Source organism: Colobus angolensis, unplaced genomic scaffold (genome assembly GCF_000951035.1).
Source record: "Colobus angolensis palliatus isolate OR3802 unplaced genomic scaffold, Cang.pa_1.0 Scaffold88, whole genome shotgun sequence".
Classification (NCBI taxonomy): Eukaryota; Metazoa; Chordata; class Mammalia; order Primates; family Cercopithecidae; genus Colobus; species Colobus angolensis.
Window position 1 is genome coordinate 5,505,333 of NW_012122709.1, and position 21,684 is coordinate 5,527,016.

General features: G+C 49.0%; 1 gene segment (V, D, J or C); it reads right to left on the bottom strand.

Moving 5' to 3' along the window:
- Positions 1-7,318: 7,318 nt before the first annotated feature.
- Positions 7,319-21,684, bottom strand: part of LOC105503813 — a 908,479-nt gene continuing 894,113 nt past the window's right edge. The window contains 4 exon segments of the C gene segment in view: positions 7,319-7,871; positions 8,816-8,923; positions 9,812-9,856; positions 12,033-12,305. Of these exon segments, the coding sequence occupies positions 8,817-8,923; positions 9,812-9,856; positions 12,033-12,305 (425 nt within the window).

Consider the following 21,684-nt stretch of genomic DNA (forward strand, 5'->3'; position numbering starts at 1 on the left):
CTCTGCCTCCCAAAGTGCTGGGATTACAGGCGTGAGCCACCGTGCCTGGCAACATCAGATATTTATTGAGGGAGTGCCTCCTTAAGGTACAGAACTCTGCTTTGCCATTCTGATCTTATCCTGAAGGGGGATCAAATCCATGCAGGCAGAGTCAGAAAGAGGGAAGGGCCACAGAGGCAGGAAACAAGACACTTAGTCTTAGGGGGCCTCGGAATGCCACTCAGTTCATGCTCCTTCCTCTGATGGCTGAATCTGGAACCACTTGGTATTTCTGAGTCCACAGAGTTTGGTGGAAAGACTGGGATCTGAGTCTGGTGGGGATCAGGGCCTAGTTCACCGTGATCCTGTGCAAGCTGCTCATTTGTAAAAGGGGAGAGAATACTCTGCCTACCAGTTGGGTTTATCATTCTGATCAAAAGAGGTGATGTTTGCTTTGGTGGTGTACAGATGCAGGGTATTGTTAATAAGGAGTCCAGATAAGGATGCCGTTCCACCCATGTCCCTTGGTAAGTCACTGGAATAACTTGGGTCAGCAAGGATAAGGTGGACACCTTAGAGGTTGGTAAAAATAGAATCTTGCAGCCTCCATTGGAAAGAAGTCCCTTTTAAGGTTTACCTACTTTCCTCCCATCAAGACTGGAAGCATGAAATGGAGACTAGGTGCTTCCCATTATGTAAACCATATTCCTTCATCTACCTAGACTTAGGTCCTGCCAACCTTGTCTTCTTACGCTTATATGATCTTGCTGTAATATTTTCCTTTTTTGTTGTTGCTAAATTTCATGTGGGCGGTTCAGGGAAAGGGTAGACTTGCACTCTTCCCCACTACTCAGTGGGATTTTAGGAAGGCTTTGAAAATGGGAATGATCCCGCCTCGGATCCTATCGCCTTTGGAATGGGAACATGCCCACGTTTCCAGAGCAAACAGACACTGGACTCCTCTCTTCTCAAAGGTGGCGAAACCCTCCTGGAGTGATGTGGGGTGTTCTGGCCTGCGAGGAGATGGCTACCCACAGAACCTGCCCGCTGGAGGGGGCTGCAGAGGTCTGGCTCCGTGCTTTCAGGTGTGTCCTGCCAGGGGCTCCAGGGGGTCCTTCTGAAAGCAGAGAAGCCCCCAGAGGTTGAGAGGAGAGATAAGACATGAGCCTTTTCAGCTGTGATGTGGTGAAGAGAGTCAGGGAGGCCGTGAGCACTGTGGGGCCAGAAGTGTTGGCTTCTGTCAGAAACTCGGCCCTCCCTGACCACTGCCTCCTGGCTCCGTCATTTCCCCTCCATCATGTGCTTCCTTCCAGAAGCCGGAAGCAGGAGGTGGGAAGCTGCAGAGGTAGTGACAAAATCATGGTGTAACAAGAAGCTCCTGGGGCCGAAGTGACTGGAGAGGTGGCCACACACTATGAGAAACACCAGCGCACTGGCATAACCTGGGGAGTTCTGAGCTGTCCTGGGCTGTGTGAAGCTGCAGCCAGCCCACTTTTTTCTCAGTATGGCAGTGCCATCTGACCCAGCCCAACCCATCTCACTCGGGTCATGCATGGTTCGTCTTTCTGGGCATTCTGATGCATTCCCACTTCATATTTGCATTGGGATTTCAGTTTACTAAGCATTCCACACCCATGATTGCTTTCAGTCCCTTCAACAACACTGAGAATAGGTGGGCAGGTATTTTTATCTCTATGTGAATAATAACACGTGGGGACTCAGAAAAATTAAAGGCCCCAGGAGAGAAGGCTAGTGAGGGGCAGTGACACTTAGGGACAAACAACTGGTTCTCCTGCCTGCCGCCTGGCCTGAGAACTCCTGCCTGAAGATAGTATAATAACAAAAGCCTCTGTCTTGCAATTGCAGCCGTTAATACATCTCTTCATACCCACTACTCACTGGACTGTTAGCTCCTTGAAGACAGAAACTGTGTGTGTGTGTGTGTGTGTGTGTGTATTTAATGGGAGCAGTACTTTCTTGAGGCATAATTTACATAGAAGAAAATGCACTAATGATGCATTTGAGATTATATATATACACACACCCATTTAGCCATCACCCAAGATAAAGATATGGAACATTTCCACCACCCCTGAAGGTTTCCTCATGCCCCTTTTCAATCCGTCCTTCTACCCCAGAGGCAAACAGTGCCCTAATTTCTATCACCTGTGATGCGTTTTGCCTGTTCCTGGACTTCATCTGTATGGAGTCATAGTTTGCACAGGGACTGACTCCCCAGAGCACGACACAGTCTGGCACGTGGCAGGTATACAATGCCAAAGAAAGCCTGGTTGTTAAACTACCCATGAGAGAGAGTTGGTCCCACTGGGAAACTGAGGCAGTGGGCGGTTAGTGACCTGCCGAAGGCACAGCTCTATGAAGTGGTGGATTCCGGACGCCAGCCACCCTAATTCCGAATCCAAGGCTTCCTCCGGGCCCCCAGCCCGCCCTCTGCACTTTCTGCAGGGCTCCGGGTGGAGCAGGTCTGACGGTCCCGGACGAGCAGCGCCCCCTGCTGCCGGTCCAGCCCCCAGCCCCTCCTCTCTGTGGGGATGTGACAGGATAACACAGGTCTTGCGCCCAGCAAAGTGACGGGCACAGGGCAGGGACCTGTGGGATAAAAGTCACTTGCCCTTTTATTTTCCTCGGAAAAGAGCTTTTCCTAAACCTTGGGGGCTTTCTCTCTCCAGACTTAACAGACTAAGGGAGGAGAGGTCTTTTTGATGGAGCGCTGCTGCCTCCATGCGGGTGGATGGCGACACTACCAAAGAGCCGGCGATCAAGCCTGGTATTTTTGGGTTTCAGGTTCTGCGGCTCCCAGAGACCTGCAGATTCCTGGTCTCCGGGTCCCTGGGTCCCGGACGTGTCCATCAAGGCGTCCATTAGGGCCATCACCTAATGGACAAACATCAGGGTAAGGGGGGGCTATTGAAGGGGGTCCCTCAGAGAATCAGCCCTAGCTGTGTGTGGGGACAGGTACAGCCTCCCCACATCCCTCCTTCCCAGGAGATCCCTGGGGGTCTGTCCTGTACTAAGTAAGCGCTTAACCAGGTGAGATCGAGGTCTGATCTTGGCTGGTTTGGTGGGGCAGCAGAGGTGCGGTGAGGGAGGCGGCTCAGCAGTGGGGCCAGCAGCACCGCCCCAGCATGCAGCGGGCCCGGTGCAAGTCACAGAGGGGCCGGCAGCCCCTCCCAGCCTGGCGTGTTGGCCTTGCTGCACCTGCGGCTGGCGGGTGGTGTAACGGCCCAGCCTGCTCCCCTCGGCACGTGGCCTGGGACGATGCTATCTCTAACTCAGTATTTTTAACTCTTCTTTCCAGAGGATGTGGCTTCTGTGGGAGAGCTTCAAAGGGTGCCCTACTTGCCCCTCTTGGTAACCATGACATCATGGAAATGGGAGGGGACCGCCCCAGCCCCCAAACACCTGGAGGGAAGTGGGAGACTTTTTCCACTTCCTGTTCTACTTGTGGCTACTGACTCAATGTCTGACCTGTTTATTAATTGCAAAATATAGCTCTATGTGTGCTACACAGAGAGGCCTCAGGCATGTGTGTCTCTGTGTGAAAGGAGGCCTGCATCCCCCACCCCTCACCGCGTTGCCCAGGGGGCCTTGACACAGACGCAGGGCGCTGGTGGTCCTGCAGCCTTCCCGCAGCCAGAGTGACAGCACTGGGTCTCCATGTGCTTGCTCCCCCAGACTCATCCCAGTCAGAAGCTCCTCTTCCCACACATGGATCAAGGAGGTAGATGGGTTTTAGAGTAGGACTCATGGAGAAACTGGGGTGAACCCACATAAAGTGACTGTTGGCCCTGGACCTCGGTGTGGTCACACAGTGAGGTTAGACTCCCAGCTACCCTGCGTGCTTTCCCACAGTCCCTGTCCTCCAGGCTTTGTTGGATAGATGTGTGCCTGCCTGGGGGCTGTCCTGACCAAGGGGCACCACTCAGGTTTTGCTTGTTCTGAAGTTCTTGATAAGTTACTTTAGCTCTTGGCAAAACTGTGAAACATTGACTCACCTGACCACTTCCTCTACTAATCCCCGCTTTTCTTTCTCCTGTACTCCCCACTCCTCACACTCAGCTCCCCCCACCCAGAGCCTAAATGCAGGAGTCATTCACTTATTTATTTAATGGCACCTGTTGTGTGCCAGGCACTGTTCTAGTTCCTGGGGACACATTGATGACAAGGAATATTCCTGTCCCACAGAGCACACAGGCCAGGGGACTTCCTCACCAGGATGGTACCTGATAATAAGGTGCTATAGGTCTGTCTGTATACATGATCCCAGGGGAGTTGAATTTTATGTTTGGACCTAAAAAATAAGCAAACCCTTAAGACTCAGATGGCTGCCCCCAGTAAGGGTAACAGCAGAGGGGTTGCTCTGTCAGAGCTGAAGACCCCACCAGGTTGCTCCTGAAATGTGTGCTTACGTAGCCTGCCGTTTCTCCTGAGTGGCTGTGACTCCAGTTGCCCTCAGAGGTCAGGTCTCAGAGTGAAGTTTCAGAGAGTCCTCTAGAATCTTAGGCCTGGGGCCACGAGAGCTCATTTAGTCCATTCTTATGCCTTTGGGACTGGCCTGTGCTTAAGTCCTTTGGGACAGTAGGGCATGTGTCCAGAGAAGTCCCTTCTACAACTGGCCTTAGTAACCTGTTCCCTGCTGGGATGTTGGCCTGAGGTTGGGTCCAGGCTGGTAGAGCTGCAGCTGCAGCCCATGGCCCTGGCTCGCAGGGTCTGTGGGTCTTCATGGCCGGGCTCTTCATGACTGTGTTTCTAGGTCTCCTTAGCTTCCTATTTCCTCCAGGCCAAGCAATGCCCAGTTCCTTATAGCTGGGCCCTCTGCACTGTGGGGCTTTATTGCGGTGGTGCTAGGCTCAGTGCTGACCTGCCCGGTGGGCATGGGCACAGGAGCCCTTCTCCTGAGCCTTCTCACAAGGCCACTCTAATTCCCTCTGACATCCCAGGTGGGCCCCGGAGCCAGACATGCGAGCAGAGCAGTCGGAGATGGATGGAGTCTCTGTCCCCACCCCCAACACTTGCTCAGCCTCAACCCACTTGCTCCTGGTCCACCTCTCTGACCTCTGCCCTAACTGGCTTTAGGTTTAACAGCCTCAGACGTGAGGGAAGATTCTTGCTGAATAGAGGATCTCCTGGATTTAGACGGAAATTTCTCAGGGGTGGAGCTGAGCCCGCTCTCTGGACGGCCCCCTACCTGCCCTGGCCGTGTCATCCTGCCTCCTTGCTTGGGTGTGGGTGGGTCCATAGCCCCTGCTGCATCACCTTGCATAGATCTGTGGGAGGCCTTGGGGGGCCAGTGACTGTCCTTGCTATCTGAGGGCACTGGGGTGGCAGGCCTCCACAGGCCTCCACAGGCTCCCGCAGGCCTCCTGCAGGTCTCCCACAGTCTGGGTCTCCTCTAAGGTTATTGCAGGGGTCTATCTTTCACCCCTTCACTGCTTTCCAGGCTCCTGTTCCTTCCCTCAGCCCTATGACCTCCATGTCACTGCAACCAACTCAAAAGAGCAGACCTGCCTCCTCAGCCACCCACACTTCCCTCGCCTGAATCTTTTTTTCTACAAAGCAAAATGAATTACCACTTCAGGGGGAAAAGAAAGAGAAACTAACTGGCCCTCAGTTTTTAATGGTTGATAAAGGCTTGCTCTATTAACCCTCCCAGGGGCATTTTCATTTAATACAGGGAAGAGAATGCTTTAATTATAAGAGATTCCCAATGGTGGAATCTGTGGCATTGTGTCAGACAGGTGAGGAGGTAGAGGCCCCCCAGAGTTCCCCGAAGGTGGCAAACGCCACCTTTGTGAAGGTGCTACGGTCCTACCATGTGTGAGGGTGGCCCTGCTGTGATGGAGTTCTGAGCCCTTTCCCTTTAGTGATCTTTAAGGGGATTGTATTTAGGTGAGAGATGGGGCAGCTTAGAAAGAACTGGGGATTTTGTGACTCCCCTCAGTAGGGCTGACCAGGAGAGGGGACACTGGTTCTTAATTCTACAGGGGGCACAGAATCAGAGGTGCCGGGAGTGGGAGGTAGCCTCCAGTCCTACCTGACATTTTGTAAGTGGTGACACATAAGCCTGTAGAGGGTAGGGGTGTGCTCTAGGTCACCTATTAAAGCTGGTACAGGTTAAGTATCCCTAATTCAAAAATCTGAAATGTGAAATGCTCCAAAATCTGAAGCTTTTTAAGTGCCCACATGATGCTCAAAGGAAATGCTCGCTGGGCCATCTTGGATTTCAGATTTTTACATTAGGGATGTCGAATTGGTAAGTACAATGCTAATATTCTACCTCCGACTCAAAAAGAAAAGAAATCCAAAACCTGATACACTTCTGGTCCCATGCATTTCAGAGAAGGGATACTCAACCTGTAGCTTCTTCCCTATGAAAAAAAGCAGGCCTGAGTTGTAGCTGAGAGGATTTACGTATTTCTGGCTGGGATGGTCAGACGCATAGGGGAACCATGGAGGTCTCAGTCAGGGATGGAACCCTCTCCCACCCCCGGGCGTGGGTAAGCCTCAGCTTTGGGTCTTGGTAGCTGTGCTTGCTGGGTGGACGGCGGAGTGTTCTCTAAGCTGTGTTCCCCTCAGCATCCATGACCCTGGGGAAAGGTGCTCTGGCAGCAGGAGTCTCAGGAGGGAGAGCACAGTGTGCTGTGGACCCCAGGGAGCCCCATGTCTTTTCTTCCAGGTGAGAGCTCAAGGCATCGACTCTCCTTGGTCAAATCTCTGGGCTCATGGGGAGACAACTCATCTCCTTTTTCCTCATTCTCACATCCGGGATGGTGGGAACATAAAATCCTGCTGGGGCCACAGCCTCCTCTCAACCCTGCTCCTGGTGTCAGATTGGGCACCTCAAAGGGCTGGCGTGGGGCTGGACCAGGCAGCAGAGTGGTGGGTGGTCCCCAGCCATGAATTTGTGAGACAATGCAGTTTCAGTGGAAACTCAGTCTGAGAGGAGAGGCAAAGGAAATGCTCCTGGAGGGCAGGAGACGTGGGTGGCATTTTGGGGACACTTGCTGTGTGGTCCCTGTCTGTTGCAGGTCACTGCCACCCATGTGTATGGGCTCCTGTTATGGGTGGTCCTGTGGCGTGGCATGAGAGTGGAAGAGAAGGGGCCCAAGCCGGTAGGTGGGTTTTCCTGGCCCTCAGCATAGCCTGCTAAGCGGAAGCTTTTAGAGGTTATTCCAAGAAGAGATTGACTTAGGCAGCTTGTTGAATGAGGCTTCCTGGACCGCATCATAGACAAATGCCTTGGTTTTTCTCTGCCCAGCTAGTGATTACCAGCAAGCAGAAAATGACTGCAACCAAACCCAGTCAAACAGAGGCAGTCTCTGCTCTTCCAAACCATTTTAATGAAGCCATTGGCAGCAGGATATACAACACACCCAGACACACAGCATAGCAGGGCCTCAATAATGAGATAATTTTCCCCCCATGTTTGGAGAAGAAGAATAGTATGTATTTCTTTATGAACACTATTTAAAAAATATAACCCCCTCACAGCATTCTCCAGGACCTAGAGCCCAAGAGAACTCACTGAGGATCCATCATCTGTGGGATGGTGGAGGCAGTCTCTGGGGAGCGGGAGGGACTGTGCACAGCCAGGGGAGGCTGCAGCAGCCTTGCCTCTGCCGTGAATGTCAGGCAGTGACAAACAGCAATAAGGGAACAGAGGGGGTGGCAGCAGTGTTTGGCAGCTCTTCGGCAGTCTTAATCACAAATTTGGGTAGGATCCAGTTGGTGGCATTGCCGGGGGGGCACAGAGGTGGTAGCAGCTTTCTCCTCCATGGGGGTGGGAAAGTTCCCTCTGCTTGGAGAGGGAGAGGAGGGGCGATGCAGAGGAAGGAACGAGGGAGCACAGGCTGTCTTACAATCTTGCAGACCTGGAATGAGGAAGAACAGAAGTCAGGCTGGACACTGAGGAGGACCCAGGACTGTTAGGGGTGTGATGGAGATGGCTCTGTTTGGGGCTGTGTGGTAGAGTTCTAGGAGCAAATGGACCCTGGAGTTCTTATTTTTTTATTTTTTTGAGACAGGATCTTGCTTTGTCTTTCAGGCTGGAGTGCAGTGGCATGATCACAACGCACTGCAGCCTTGATCTTGCAGGGTTCAAGCGATCGTCCTATCTCAGCCTCTTAAGTAACTGGGACTACAGGTGTGCACCACCACACCCAGCTAATTTTTTCACTTTTTATAGAGGCGGGGTCTCCCTATGTTGCCCACTCTGGTCTCCAGCTCCTGTGCTCCCCCTGTCTCTGCCTCCCAAAGTGCTGGGATTACAGGCGTGAGGCCCCGCACCCAGCCTGGAGTTTTTTTGATGGTGATGGAACAGGATGCAGTTGTCAGCAAGATGACTGGGGACCCTGGGTGGGGAGGGCGTGGAGACTCTAGCCAGGATTAGGGTACAAGATGAGTGTAATGTCTTCTTTCTACTGAGCTAAGAGAGCCATATGGGGAGAGAGGACATGAGGAGAGGCCTTGGGGGTCCCTTTAGGTCACATGGTGAGAGAAGTACAGCACAAGACATGTGGTGTAAACGGGTGTCTCTCTTCTTCCGCTCATTAGCTGTGTGGCCTCAGTTTCTTCATTTCTAAACAACTGTTCTTCCTACCTCATACGGGAGAAGTTCAACATATTTTATAGTGTTTCAGGCCATTGTTATTGCACAAGAGGAATTTGTAACAGGAAGAAATAGAAGAGTTTGGTGGGCTCACTCAGGCTTTGGACTTAAAAGCAAGACCCTGCAGGGAGGCTTGCTCTCAGAGCTTAGGATGCACCCAGAGACCCGCATCCCTAACCCCCACTCCCCAGCTTCAAGGCCCCTCACCTCAGCTGGACCACAGCCGCAGCGTTATGAGCAGATTAAACCCGGCCACTTTCAGGAGGAGGATTCGGAACCCAATCACTGACAGGTTTTGAAAGTTTAGGTTCATATCTGGAAAACCAAGAGGCCACAGCGGTTATGGGCTTCCATGTCCCAGGCCTGCATGGCCTGCAGGACACACCCATGGTTTTCCCCAAGGCAGAGCAGGCTGGGTGAGGGAGGCCTGCAGCTCCTGCATTGCCTCTCCCTTGCAGCTTCTGTGCATATCCCCTTGCAAACATATTTCGTGCATTCTTCCAGGGCCAAAAGTATTTTGTGTTTCAAGACAAAAACACCGACTAGACTTGGTTCTTATTTTATTTCTGAACCCTTCTGGGGATGGGGTAGCTGCTCAGAATTTATCATTTCAATCCCTGGGGTCCATATGGGCCCCTTAGTGAGTTCTGCTACCACGGGAGAGATGACTCAGTAAGAACAACTCAAATGGAAATGAATATGGGCCCAGGATGGGTGTGAGGAGTGGTGGGGGATTCTTGAGAGACAGGACCGTTGCCTAGAGCCTATGCGAGTACTGTTGCTTTTCTTGAAAGGAGGCAAAACCTCTTGGCTGTGGAGTGAAACTGTCCTCAGGATGATCTGGTTAGTTTAGGGCTATCCCTAAGGGAGTCAGAAATTTCACAGCTGGGCCACCCAGAAGCTCTCTCTGGCTCTCTTGACAGTGGAGCTATTGTAAGGAATACAGAGGCCTAGGAAAAAGTCCTTGGTCTGTTGAAGCTAGAAACTCATCCTCAAACTGCTTAGATTGGAAAGTCAGAGATAGTGAGAGGGATTCAGGAGAGACCTCACCCAGCTCTGGGCAGGTCTTGAACTGCTGTTTCCATTCCTCATCATTCATTCGCACATCTACTCATTTCTTCCCACTCCCTCATCCAGGCAGGATTATTGCGGGTTCATCACTTCTGCAACCCTGTGCAAACCCAGGCTAGACCCCTATCTTACCTGTTTCAAAGCTTTTCTCAACCAGGTTGGCATCACAGAGACTTTCTGAAAGGAAAAACACAGACATTCTTTCAGCATCCAGAGCAGGCTGACTCTCCCACCCCAGATCTCCTAGTTCTTGGGCAGGTGAACATCTACAACCTTTTTTTTTTTTTGGAGACGGAGTCTAGCTCTGTCGCCCAGGCTGGAGTGCAGTGGCGCGATCTCGGCTCACTGCAAGCTCCGCCTCCCAGGTTTATGCCATTCTCCTGCCTCAGCCTCCCGAGTAGCTGGGACTACAGGCGCCCGCCATCTCGCCCGGCTAGTTTTTTTTTTGTATTTTTTTTAGTAGAGACGGGGTTTCACTGTGTAGCTCAGGATGGTCTCGATCTCCTGACCTCGTGATCCACCCGTCTCGGCCTCCCAAAGTGCTGGGATTACAGGCTTGAGCCACCGCGCCCGGCTGAACATCTACAACCTTTCCATGCTTCCTTGTGGAGAGATCTGGAAGGAACTTACAGCACATGGACACATGCTAGGGAGAGCCCCTGGCCCTGGCAGGACTGATACCTTGGCTCCTGGACACCGTTTCTATTTACTCAATATACACTGTTTGTGCAAAGTACATGTTCCATGACATAGGCCACAGGTGCCATCACACATAGACCCTGCTCTTGTGTGGCTTCATTCTGGAGTCCAGTGGAGGCAGTGAGGCATACACAGTGACAAGGGCTGTAAAGAGTATAAACAGGTACTTTCATGTGTTCCAAAAAGTTTTGATCCTTGTACTCCAAATTTGTTCCTTGGTTTCATCTTAATAAAATGGCACTATCATTGACTTAGCTGCTCAGGCCAAAATCCAGCTGCCTTCCTTGATCCCCTCTTGGCTTTCTCATCCCTGCATGGTTCTACCTTTGAAACCTGAATGGTGTTGGTCACCTCCCTGCCACCACCCTGTCCAGGCCTCCATCATCTCTCTGCTACAACTGCTCCCTTTCTGCTTCTGCTCTTGGCTTACAACCCACTCTCCATACAGCACTCAGATTGATCTTTAAGAAAAGCAGGCTGAGTGTGGTGGCTCACGCCTGTAATCCCAGCACTTCGGGAGGCTGAAGCGGGTGGATCACCTGAGGTCAGGAGTTCGAGACCAGCCTGGCCAACATAGTGAAACCCTGTCTGTACTAAAAATACAAAAAATTAGCTGGGTGTGGTGGTGGGAGCCTGTAATCCCAGCTACTTGGGAGGCTGAGGCGGGAGAATCGCTTGAACCTGGGAAGCGGAGGCTACAGTGAGCTGAGATATGCCATTGCACTCCAGCCTGGGCAACAAGAGCAAAACTCCATCTCAAAATAAAATAAAATAAAATAAAATAAAAAAGAAAAGCAAATTAGGTGTCCCTCCCCTGCTTGAAGCTGATCACCAGCTTTCTGGTATACTTAGAATACTGTCTGCCCTCTCATGGCCTAGGAGGCCCTGTGGCTTGGTCCTGCCTCCTTCATTCAACTCTTGCCTGCTCCTCTTCTCCTTTCTCATTGAGCTCCTGTCCCAGGCCTCTATAGGGTCCTCTCCCTGCCCTTGGTATGCCTAGTACCTTCAAGTAGCATTTCTTCAGAGAGCCCTTCCCTGACTTTTGTCGTGAAGGTGGCTGTTTTCTCAACTCTGAGTTAAAACACATTCCAATCTGAAGTTTTCTGGACTTTTCCCAGCTGACAGATGGGCTCCCCCAACTAGAACAGAGCTTCCTCTGGGCAGACCCCTCATCTGACCTTTTATTCCTCCACTTCAGCACCTGGTGCATTCATGTACCGGCACAACCAGTGGTTGGTGGGTTAATGAGTGACTGCATGAGATTGACTTAGGAAGCTGGGAAAGATTTTTTGGCAGACAGGGAGAAATAAGGAGAGGCAACTTGGAGAAGGGCTTTAAAATGAGGCGTAGAAGAGCAGTAAGGGCAAACAGTCCGAGCAAAGGCAGGCAGGTAGGAACTCAGTTGGAGAGACTGAGGCTAGGCCAAGTGCCCTCTCCTGCCACGTTCTCTTCATTTGCTTTTTTCCCGTGTCATTCTCTGGACTGCCAGGACAAGGCTCACTGTTTCTCAGTAAAAAGAGGGTTTTGTGGCAATTGATGAGGCCAAGACCACCAATCTGAGGAATTTTAGACATCATTGACCAGAGCTCTGCGCAGAACCAGGCCACTCCTGAAGCAAGGAAACAGCCTGCGAAGGCACCAAAGCCTCCCTTACCTGTGCCGGGGAAGAAGGTATCTGCTGGAATAATGCTGTCCTTGAAGGCATTTGTACATGCAAAATCGGATTTGTTACTCCAGGCCACAGCACCGTTGCTCTTAAAGTCCATAGACCTCATGTCTAGCACAGTTTTGTCTGTGATATGCACGTCAGAATCCTTGCTTTGTGACACATTCATTACAGAATCAAAATCAGTGAATAGGCAGACAGAGGTGTCATTGGATTTAGAGCCTCTCAGCTGGTACACGGCAGGGTCAGGGTTCTGGATATCTGTGGGACAAGAGGATCAGGGTTAGGACATGATCTCATTTCCTTCTTTGCCCCAACCCAGGCTGAAGTCCAGATGCCAGTGATGGACAAGAACGGGGCTCCGTGGGGCTGGCAAGTCATGGTCTCATGCTTTATATGGGAAACAGCATTTTAGAAACCAGCTGCTTGTGATGGACTGGGACTCAGGGACAGGCACAAGCTATCAATCTTGGCCAAGAGGCCATGATTTCAGTGAACGTTCACTGCCAGGCCTGGCCTGCCACTCGAGGAAACCTGAAATGCAGGGCTACTTAATGATATTGTGTATTCTTTTATTTCATAGGATCTTCTTCAAAACCCCAGCAATATAACTCTGGCAGAGCAAAGGCAGGCATGGAAAGAAGGCTGAGCAAAGCAAACTAGTGGTCTCCCCAACTTAAGCTGGGCATTAGCAGAATGGGAGGTTTATGGTATGTTGGCATTAAGTTGGGGAATCTATCACATTACCAGATTTCCCTGTCATTGATAGAGGTTTTGAACTATAAATCAGAACACCTGCGTCTAAACCCCAGCACTACCGTTTACTCGATATAAGGCCTTGAGCAAGTCACAGCAGCTCCTTATGTCTCAGGAATTTCATCTGCAAAATGAATATGTTGCCTCATCCACCTTCCTAGCCAGGCTCTTCTGAGAAAGAAATGAGAGCTTCTCTATATAAAAATCTATTTAATAAACTGTAAAGTGCCAAACAAATGTTAGTTGGAGCCATTGACCCTGGCAGAACATAGCCATGACAAAGTGCTAGTGAGTCATGCAGAGCCACAGCGTCTATCCTTCACCCTTAGAAAGCAGGACCTGCTGGAGGCTTTTCCTTAGTGCTGAGACTCATTCTTTAGTATTTCCGTAGGATTTTGTGTTTTTAATGTGACTCTCATTGTTTATTCTTTCCGACCTCCTGCCTTTTGAGGAGGAAGCAGAGGTTTGCCGGAGGATTAGCATGTTGGGGCCACCCAGAGAGTTTCCAGCAGGGTGGGGATTAGAATTTCCCACCCAGTGGTTCTCTGCTCCCACAGCTCCTCACATGCGCACAAGATTTCTCAGACCCTGGTGATTCCCTGACAGTTGCTGAGCCAACCATGGTGGCCTTGGCAATGCCGACATCCAGCTGGATCCAAAACCAAAGAAATCAGCCCCTGGGATGCTGAGTGGAGGCAGAGCTGCCTGCAGCATGTGGCTGCCCCTGGAGCAGTGCAGTGGGGTTGGGCTCCATGGTCAGAGGGGAGAGACATCCAGAGCTGTGGCTCCAGAGGATTCTGCCTACTTCCCTCCAACCTCCTTATACTTGGGCAGCCTGACATCTCTCTGGGTGAAGGCCCTAAGGCATAGTTCCTTTGCTGGGAAGGGACAGACAGAAAGCCATTAGCTCCACCAACACGTTCCCCTGATTGTTAGTCATCAGTGGGGGTCTTGGGCAACACTGCAGAGGGGGAGAGAAGAGTCTGGAAGTGCTGATCCTCAAGCCAACCTGCATCTGGTGGCCCCTGATCAGGGAAAGTGGGTGGCTTTGTGGGGGCAGAAACCTAACTTGGAGTCCTGGTTAAACACTCACTCAAGTCCTGGGGCCAGTGGGTGTCAGACTGGAGAAGATCTAGGCTGCTCTGTCTAGTATAATAGTCTCTAGCTACATGTGGCTGTTGAAATAAAAATTAGTCAATGTGAAATAAAATGTTTTCAATTAAAAATGGAAACTTCATTTCAAGAGCTCAATAGCCACATGTAGCTGGTGGCTATTGCATGGGACAGTGCAGATTGACAGAACATTTCCATTGCCACAGAAAGTTCTACTGGACCCTGTTGGTATAGAAAGTGCAGTGCCACGGAATACAAGACTCCGAGAAATGGCAACAGGGGCTGAGTTAGAGGTACTGAATTTCTTTCAGCCTTTTTATACTTTCATCCCATGTACCTTTTATACTTTTTATCCCCATGGACCTCTAGTTCAACTTTATCTCTTTGCCACTTTTAATTTGGAGGTGTTTAGGGGTCTGTCCACCAGAGCCCTCTGGGGACAGACATCCTATTCTACCCTAGTAAGAATAACACATTCCATCACTGACGACATCAGAAGGTAGGCTTGGCAAGACGGAACCAATTTTTTGATGTGGAAGTTCAGCCATTCTAGATCCTAGACTGTCCTTTACATTCAAAATGAACTGCAGAAGCACATGTGCTCTAGTGCTTTAGGTCCCTAGGGACACAGCAGTGACTGAAAGCTCCCTTACCATTAAATCTGTCCCCTGTAGTTAGGCACTAGGGACCCAGAAATCAGAATTAGTTACACTGGCTCTGGGTCCCACTGAGGCTCTAGTGAGCATCAGGAAACTGTGGGCATGGGCAGACGTACGGGGAGAAATGGAAACTCTGGTTCCTTTGCCAAATTGCTACTGGGAGGTAATACCTTCATACCGCCCCCAGTGTCTCTATTACAGAATCCCTTAGGTCTCTCCTCCTCTAAGGTGTGGGCTGATCCCTCTCAGAGACCACTGAGGAAAGAGAGGGGAGGTCTGCAGCACCGTAGCTGGCTCCTCTCACCTTCACTTCTGGTCTGCATCTCTAAATCGGATTCTCAGTTTCCCAGTGGCTGGCTGGCCTGGCCCTAATTTCTGTATTCTCGTGCTCTAGTATTTCCTTTTTCCATGCCTGAAAAGACATGTTCTCTGAGGACTTTTCAACCAATTTTATTATCAGATGTATACTTAGGCTACAATGCATGTGCCTTAATTATTCCCAAGATCATGCCTTCTTTCTTGTTGTTCCCTATGCCCAGAACTCCCCTTCTCTCCTTTCTCTGCCCATACAGATCTTATTCATCTTTCGGGGGGCCCAGTGAATCCTTTGTACCACATGAAACTTCTCAATCTAGGCCAACTTTTCAGCCAGCATCCTATCCCCTCTGAATCTCTATTGTGTCCATTGACGTCATCAACTGGTCAATACTAGAATAGTTTTCGGGCTGCTTAATTTACAACAGTTCTGTACCTTTGTCTAGTTTTTATACCACTTGAGGACAGGACAGGAATCTATCTTACACTTCATACTCAGTCTAGCATTTGATAGAGTGATAGTCACATAGAAGGCATTTTACAATACCCATTGAATGATTAAAGTCAAATTTTAATGTGTTTGACCTAGAGAAACATGAATATTCAAGACAGATAGTGATGCTTTTCCCTTCCCAGACCTCGGTAAGACAATTAGTTACAACATCTTCAGCAAGCCTCCCCATGGTAATAAGTGATATCCCCGGAGAAAGGATTAGCGACACTGGCCCATGGGGTTGCAAGTGGTGCCACCTGGGATGACTCACCAGATATAATGAACACATGGGTCCCTTTCCCAAATGTGAGTTTATCAATTGTTCCTCCAGTATTCACACCACGGGTGACACCATTGCAGAAACTCACAGGACCTACCTGTTACTTAAATAAGACAAACACTGATCTCCCCTACAAGGCAGGAGAATCACACTCCTAAGAGTTAGACCTTCTGCTCTTTTGCACTGAAATTTCGCTTCTGCTATGTACAGTTCTCCTCCTGCTCCATTCTGCTGTGGTTCCCTGGGCTGAGGTTGTGATTTCATATGGTTTCAATTAACTGAGAATTCAGTAGAACAAAAACCTCAATTCCAGGCAGCAGTATCTTGGATATGTTTGTGGAAGGTTCAGGAGTACTTGCTCATCGCCTCCCTTATGGTTCCTAAGGTCCCAGCCTAAGGATGATGTCTGCAGAGCACTGAGTGCTGGATGGGAGGATTTCCTGGGGATGGGTGGAAGAAAGTATTTGGGAGCCCACAGAGGAAAATACCTGGGCTCAAGTCGGCATTTTGGACAAAGAAGAAATAATTGTCCATCCTCCCTTGCTCTCCTGCTTCATTCTACTTACTTGGCTGGATGCTCAGTCTGGTCCCTGATCCAAAGATTATCTTGGAAGCACTGCTGTACCCCCACTGTGGGTAAGGTCTTTGAGATAACCTTCTTGATGCTAATCTGCTGGAACCCACTGGGGTCTCAGAGCCACATTCTAAAAGGCTCAGTGGGTCTTTGGTGCTTCCCACGGAAGCGATTCCCTTTTCCCTTTATGATAGTGTAAACCTTAGTATAAGCAAAGCCCCAAAAATGATAATTATAATAATATTTTAGAAAAGCTACTACTTATTGATCACTTTTTACATTCTGGCCATTATCTCATATTATTATGATGTAGTTACAGTCATTTTGCTGTTGAGAAAGTGGAGGCTTTATTGAAAACAGCCAGTGAGAGTAGAGCCCGAATTTTCCCCAGGTCTGTGGGCCTCCCTATACACTGCTGCCTCTATACCTTGTAATTGCATGTGGTATACTTGCCCTTCAGTTAGAGGTCTGGGCCACTTTTACCCTTAGGAGGAAGTTGAAAACTCTCCTAACTCCAGAGATGAAGATGCTATGAGTAGGGATCCCCAGACCATGTTTATTAGCCAATTCAGGGAATTTAGCTACCTGCTGCAATAAAAGAGAATTTGTGTTTGCCATTAACTCATCTCTTTCCCCCAAGGGCACTTTGCTAATTTCCTGAATGTTCAGATTATCTGGTGCCGATATTATCAGCTTCGCTTGAAAGCACTGAGTATTTGGAACTCTTTTTATGTTTCTATAAATTATTCTGCTCAGATTTTCATTTACTCAGTTGGCTCTTGGCACTTCTGTGTTTAGTATGAGAAATGGGAACATTTTATGTCACCAAGAGAGCTTGTAGAAATGGAAAATGAGTGCTTCTCAATATATCCCCAAGTTTGCTATAAATCATCACCTGTTTTCTCATAGACAAGTGGTCAGTTCTTTTTGCACTGGTCACTTGCAGGGTCATACTCACGTGGGTGTACAGACAGCCTGGTCCCTCCTCCAAAAATCAGCTTATTGTAGCCACCAGAAAACACACAATCAGATGGTGCTTTACAAGAACTCTAACCTGGGCAGGACCAGCCTGGCTGGGGCACTCCATCTCCTGTCCCTGTTTTCCAGGCTCCCCCAAGTCAAACTTCCTCTGACAAGAGAGAAAAGTCTCTTGTCTTAAGACCACCAGGTCATAATTCCTCCTACTCACTCCTGAAGATGCGTTAGAGGCCTCATTGATGCTGATTATTTCTTTCTAATCATCATGAAATAGCTTCATTTTATTTTGGCAATTGCTGAACACCGAGAAAAACTGTGCAGCAAATGCTCCAACCACTGTCAGAACAGCTCCGGGGCAGGTTAGATGCAGGCGTCAACATGCAGGATCTATGCTGCCCCAACACTTTGCAGGGTTTACCTACTAGAAATAATGGCAACTTTAACGCCTTTTTCCAAATGTTAATTTTTGTTTTTTTTGTACACACCTTTCTAACACACCTTGGAGCTGTATATTTCCAAGATGATTCTGCTTCTAATGGGGATAAGTTTCCTTAGAACAAATCTTTTCTGGGTGGTCTCTCAAGTGGAGACAGACTTCATATATTTATCATTAGACCTCTTTCTTTTTTGCTGCTAGAACTCTAGAGATGTGAGGATGGAAAAAGGGTCCCGCCCTCATGGAGCTTAAGGTATAGTGGAGGATATGTGTATGTACCAGGCAATGAGAACTGGGGGCTACTCATGTCTTCTGTTGTGCTTCCATTGCAACTTGCATGTACCTCCACTATGACATGGTGACAGTGGGCTATAGTTGTCTGTTTGCACTCTGAGCTCCTGGATGGCAGAGACTCTCCCTCCCCCCCTGGATGGCAGAGACCCTCCCTCCTTCCCTTTTTTCCTCCCTCCCTTCCTTCCTCCCTCCATCCCAGTCCTTCCTCTCCTTTCTTTCCTTTCCTTCCCTCCCCTACCATTCCCTTCCTCACACTTAGCATAGTGCTTGGAATGAAATAATTGTCCAATAAATATTTGTTGAATGCATAAACCCTCTAAATATTTCCATTCATTTCTAATGCAGTTCTGCTATCTTCTTTTATTAGGACTATTTCATTTCTTCTTTAACTTCTATATTCCTTTTTACAAAAAAAGTTCCTTTTTACAAACTTTTTATTATTTTGATGGCATTATTTAGGCTCTAAGTTCTTCCTGTGTCTCTCAGTTGGATGTGCAGTTTTGAGAAAGTGTGTCCAATGCCCAGAGTCTTTGGAAAGCATAATTCATCACCTTTCATGAAAACGAAATGGTAACAAAAAACAATCTTTTGGCATAATCAGTCACAGTTTCTTTTCTGATAAAGATCTTTTGTCTCAAAGGAATCTGTCTCTGCAATGATGAAATGGCCAATTCCCATTGGCAAATACTACCATTAGAAAACAGACTATTAAGCTAGTGGCTAGGAATTAAAATTTCAAGATATTCAAGCCTCACAAACAAACATGAAAAATTAGTTCAGGAGGTACAGATTCATCATCTGAAAAAGCAGAATAGGGGCTTTCTATGTCTTTGGCCAGAGCCTAAGTTTGGGTACTTACTTGGTTGCACTTGGAGTCTTGTTCCACTCCCAAAAGTAAGTGCTCTCCTGCCCGTGTCCACACCCTGGTACATCACAATACAAAATCCTGCCCTCTGCCAGCTGGGGGCAGCTGCCCATGACCCTCACACACTCACAGCTTCTTTCTTGGGAGAAAAGCTTTTAAGCAGCCTATTCTATGGTTTTGATGATAAATTTTTCTTTCTAACTTCATGCCCAATAAATAGTCCCCCTAAGTTTCTCCTTCCCTCCCTGCCATACCTGAATCCTGCCACCCAACCCAATGGCTCTACTGATCTCTTCAAAAGTGCTGAGTCACCATGCCATGGTCACTATGGTAAGAAGGCTCAGGATGGGCAAACCAAAGACCAAACAGATGGCCTTGAAGGTGTGAGGTCTTCCTTCACAGAATGCAGGAGGCATGGTGGTGGCACGGTTAATAACAAGGCCCTAGAGTCAAATAGATTTGAGTTAAACTCTAGCTCTGTCATTCCTGGCTATAGAATCTTGGATAAGTTACTTATCCCAAGACTCTGTTTCTTCACCTGTAAAATGGGCAAAATACGAGCTACCTATTATTAAGATGTATGTAATCATTGAATGAGAATTACATAAAAGACAGAGAATGGCCACTGGCACATGTTAGGTATTCAGTAAATAGTGGCTCATAATGGGATGATTCCCAGCAATGCTTTACACAAGGAGAAAGAATGAGGCTTCTTGCAGCCAGAAGCCCAGAAACACATCCCTGAACCACCCATTCCAGTACCACAGAGTGCCTCAGCACCCTGGCTGGTATGCTCTAATTTAGGGGAAGATATCTCATGGATTCTAGGGGAGGTGGTGACAGAGTCTCAGCCATGAGAGACACAGGAGTGAGGGGGCAGAGTAGACCCCTTGGGTGCCAAGAAGAAAGTTCTATTTTAGAAACCTAACCAAGAGTGAAGTCTTTTTTCACAACTTGGGGATTTGTCCTCTGAAACCATTGTGCAAAACCTTTGCCCGGCACAGCCTCAATCATCTCATCAGACCTGACACTGATAGTTATTCCCAGGCAACAAAGGACTCCTTTAATGATGGAACAGATCACAACACAAACTCTCACTACTACGGTATCCTTCCATAGTATAATCTGTCTGCAAAATTTCCCTTGATCATTTCTATAATACTTACACGGATGAACAATAAGGCTGGTTCCTCTTCCAAATGTAGGTAGGTAGCTTCCTCCTGATGCACACAGTGAGGAGAGCCTTTGATAAAACCTGTTTCATGTGACCTCCCTGTACCAATTGCCCCGTGGCATTGGGCAACATCCTGGGAAACCCTCCTGAATACTCTCCGAGTTGTAGAAAGTCTCCTACTGCTGTCCTTAGAGCCCCCGAGTGCTGGCGCCTAGGGGTGGGAGCCAGGGGCTGGGGACTGGAGAGCTCTTTGGCCCCCGTGTACCCAGGGGAAAATACCACCTTCCCATCAGCAGAGAAGCAGGGCAGCAACTCCCCATGTCTGCTCCCAGCACCCTAATACAAACACCACATTCTGCTTGCTTGGGGCAGTCATTCTGAGGGTCTGGCTCTGTTACTCTTTAGTCAGATGCAAGGAGCTTCTGAAAGTGCTCCGAGGACAGAGAGCAAAGAAAATTTTATGTGACATTTTGCTGAAGCTGTTCTGACCTCCTTTTCTCGAAGTGTTCCTTGTTCTCTTTTCCTTTCCAGAGTCTTTGGCACTTCCCACTCCTAGTCTTCTTCCTATGGGAGACCCAGGCGTTGGATTTCTGCATATCCCTGTCCGAGGCAACACTAAATCCAAGCAGGGTTTAGGCACTTCCTGTGATTTGTGCTTACATCCTTCCCTCTTTACCACCCAGAATTGGGCCAAGGCATCCAAAGCCCTTGGAATCCTTTATTTCTAATGACCTTGACTCAGACGGGGCCCTGCCTCTGTGAAACCCTACAATTATAGAGAAAAAAGTCACAATAATTTCCTTAGACTTTTTGAAAGATGGGAGGAAACAGAGACCATGCTGTCTACTTCAGAGATATGAAAATGGAGGCTCAGGGAGGTCATGGCCTGGGCCACAGTCCTGAGCTGGGGCAGGAACTCAGCACTTGGCTCCCTAGCAGGTGGGCACTGCCAATACTCAGCTTATCTCACACTGGGTTTGAGGGTCACTTAGCAAAGAGCTGTGTGGCTCCACCAAACTCAGGGTGGGAGTAAGGGGCTGGGGCCCCTCCACTGCTCTGCACTGACCATCAGCACGGTCTTGAACAGATGCTAGACCCTAGCGTCAGGCCCCTGTGCAACATGAGCAAGATGTCCCCATGGTCCCCTCCAGCTCTCACTTCTGTGGTCCTTTGTTCAATCTGAAATCCAGCCTCAGGGAAGATCAGGAGTAGCTTTACATGAGAATGGGAGTGTGTTCAGTGGAGATGCAGAGAGAAGGGGAGAGTGAAGGAAATCAGAGACAGGCAAAGATTTGGGACAGTGGCCACCTAAGGTTCTTCGATATGGCATTGATGAATGGCATGTCCTTCCCCTGCTCCCTTGGAAATAAGAAGCTCTCCAGAAGAGGGTAGGGATGGGGGTGGGTGTGGCCATTTGTGCAGGAGGATCCCAGCTCACTTACTTGGTATGACCACCACTTGGGTCCCCTTCCCAAAAGCGAGTCCGTTGTTCCCATAGGCACAGTATATAAGCGTATTACAAAAACGTACTGGTTTTACTCACCCCCTCTCTGAAGACACATCCCCTTCACAGTAGCTCTAAGATCTGGAAACCCTGAAAGGTGGATCCTAAAGTTTTCCTTGTAATGGGTGGTATGAGGACTTGAAGGAACCTCCCTAAAGGGTATAAACAGCACCAGACCCCAATGCTACCTGTTGGCCTT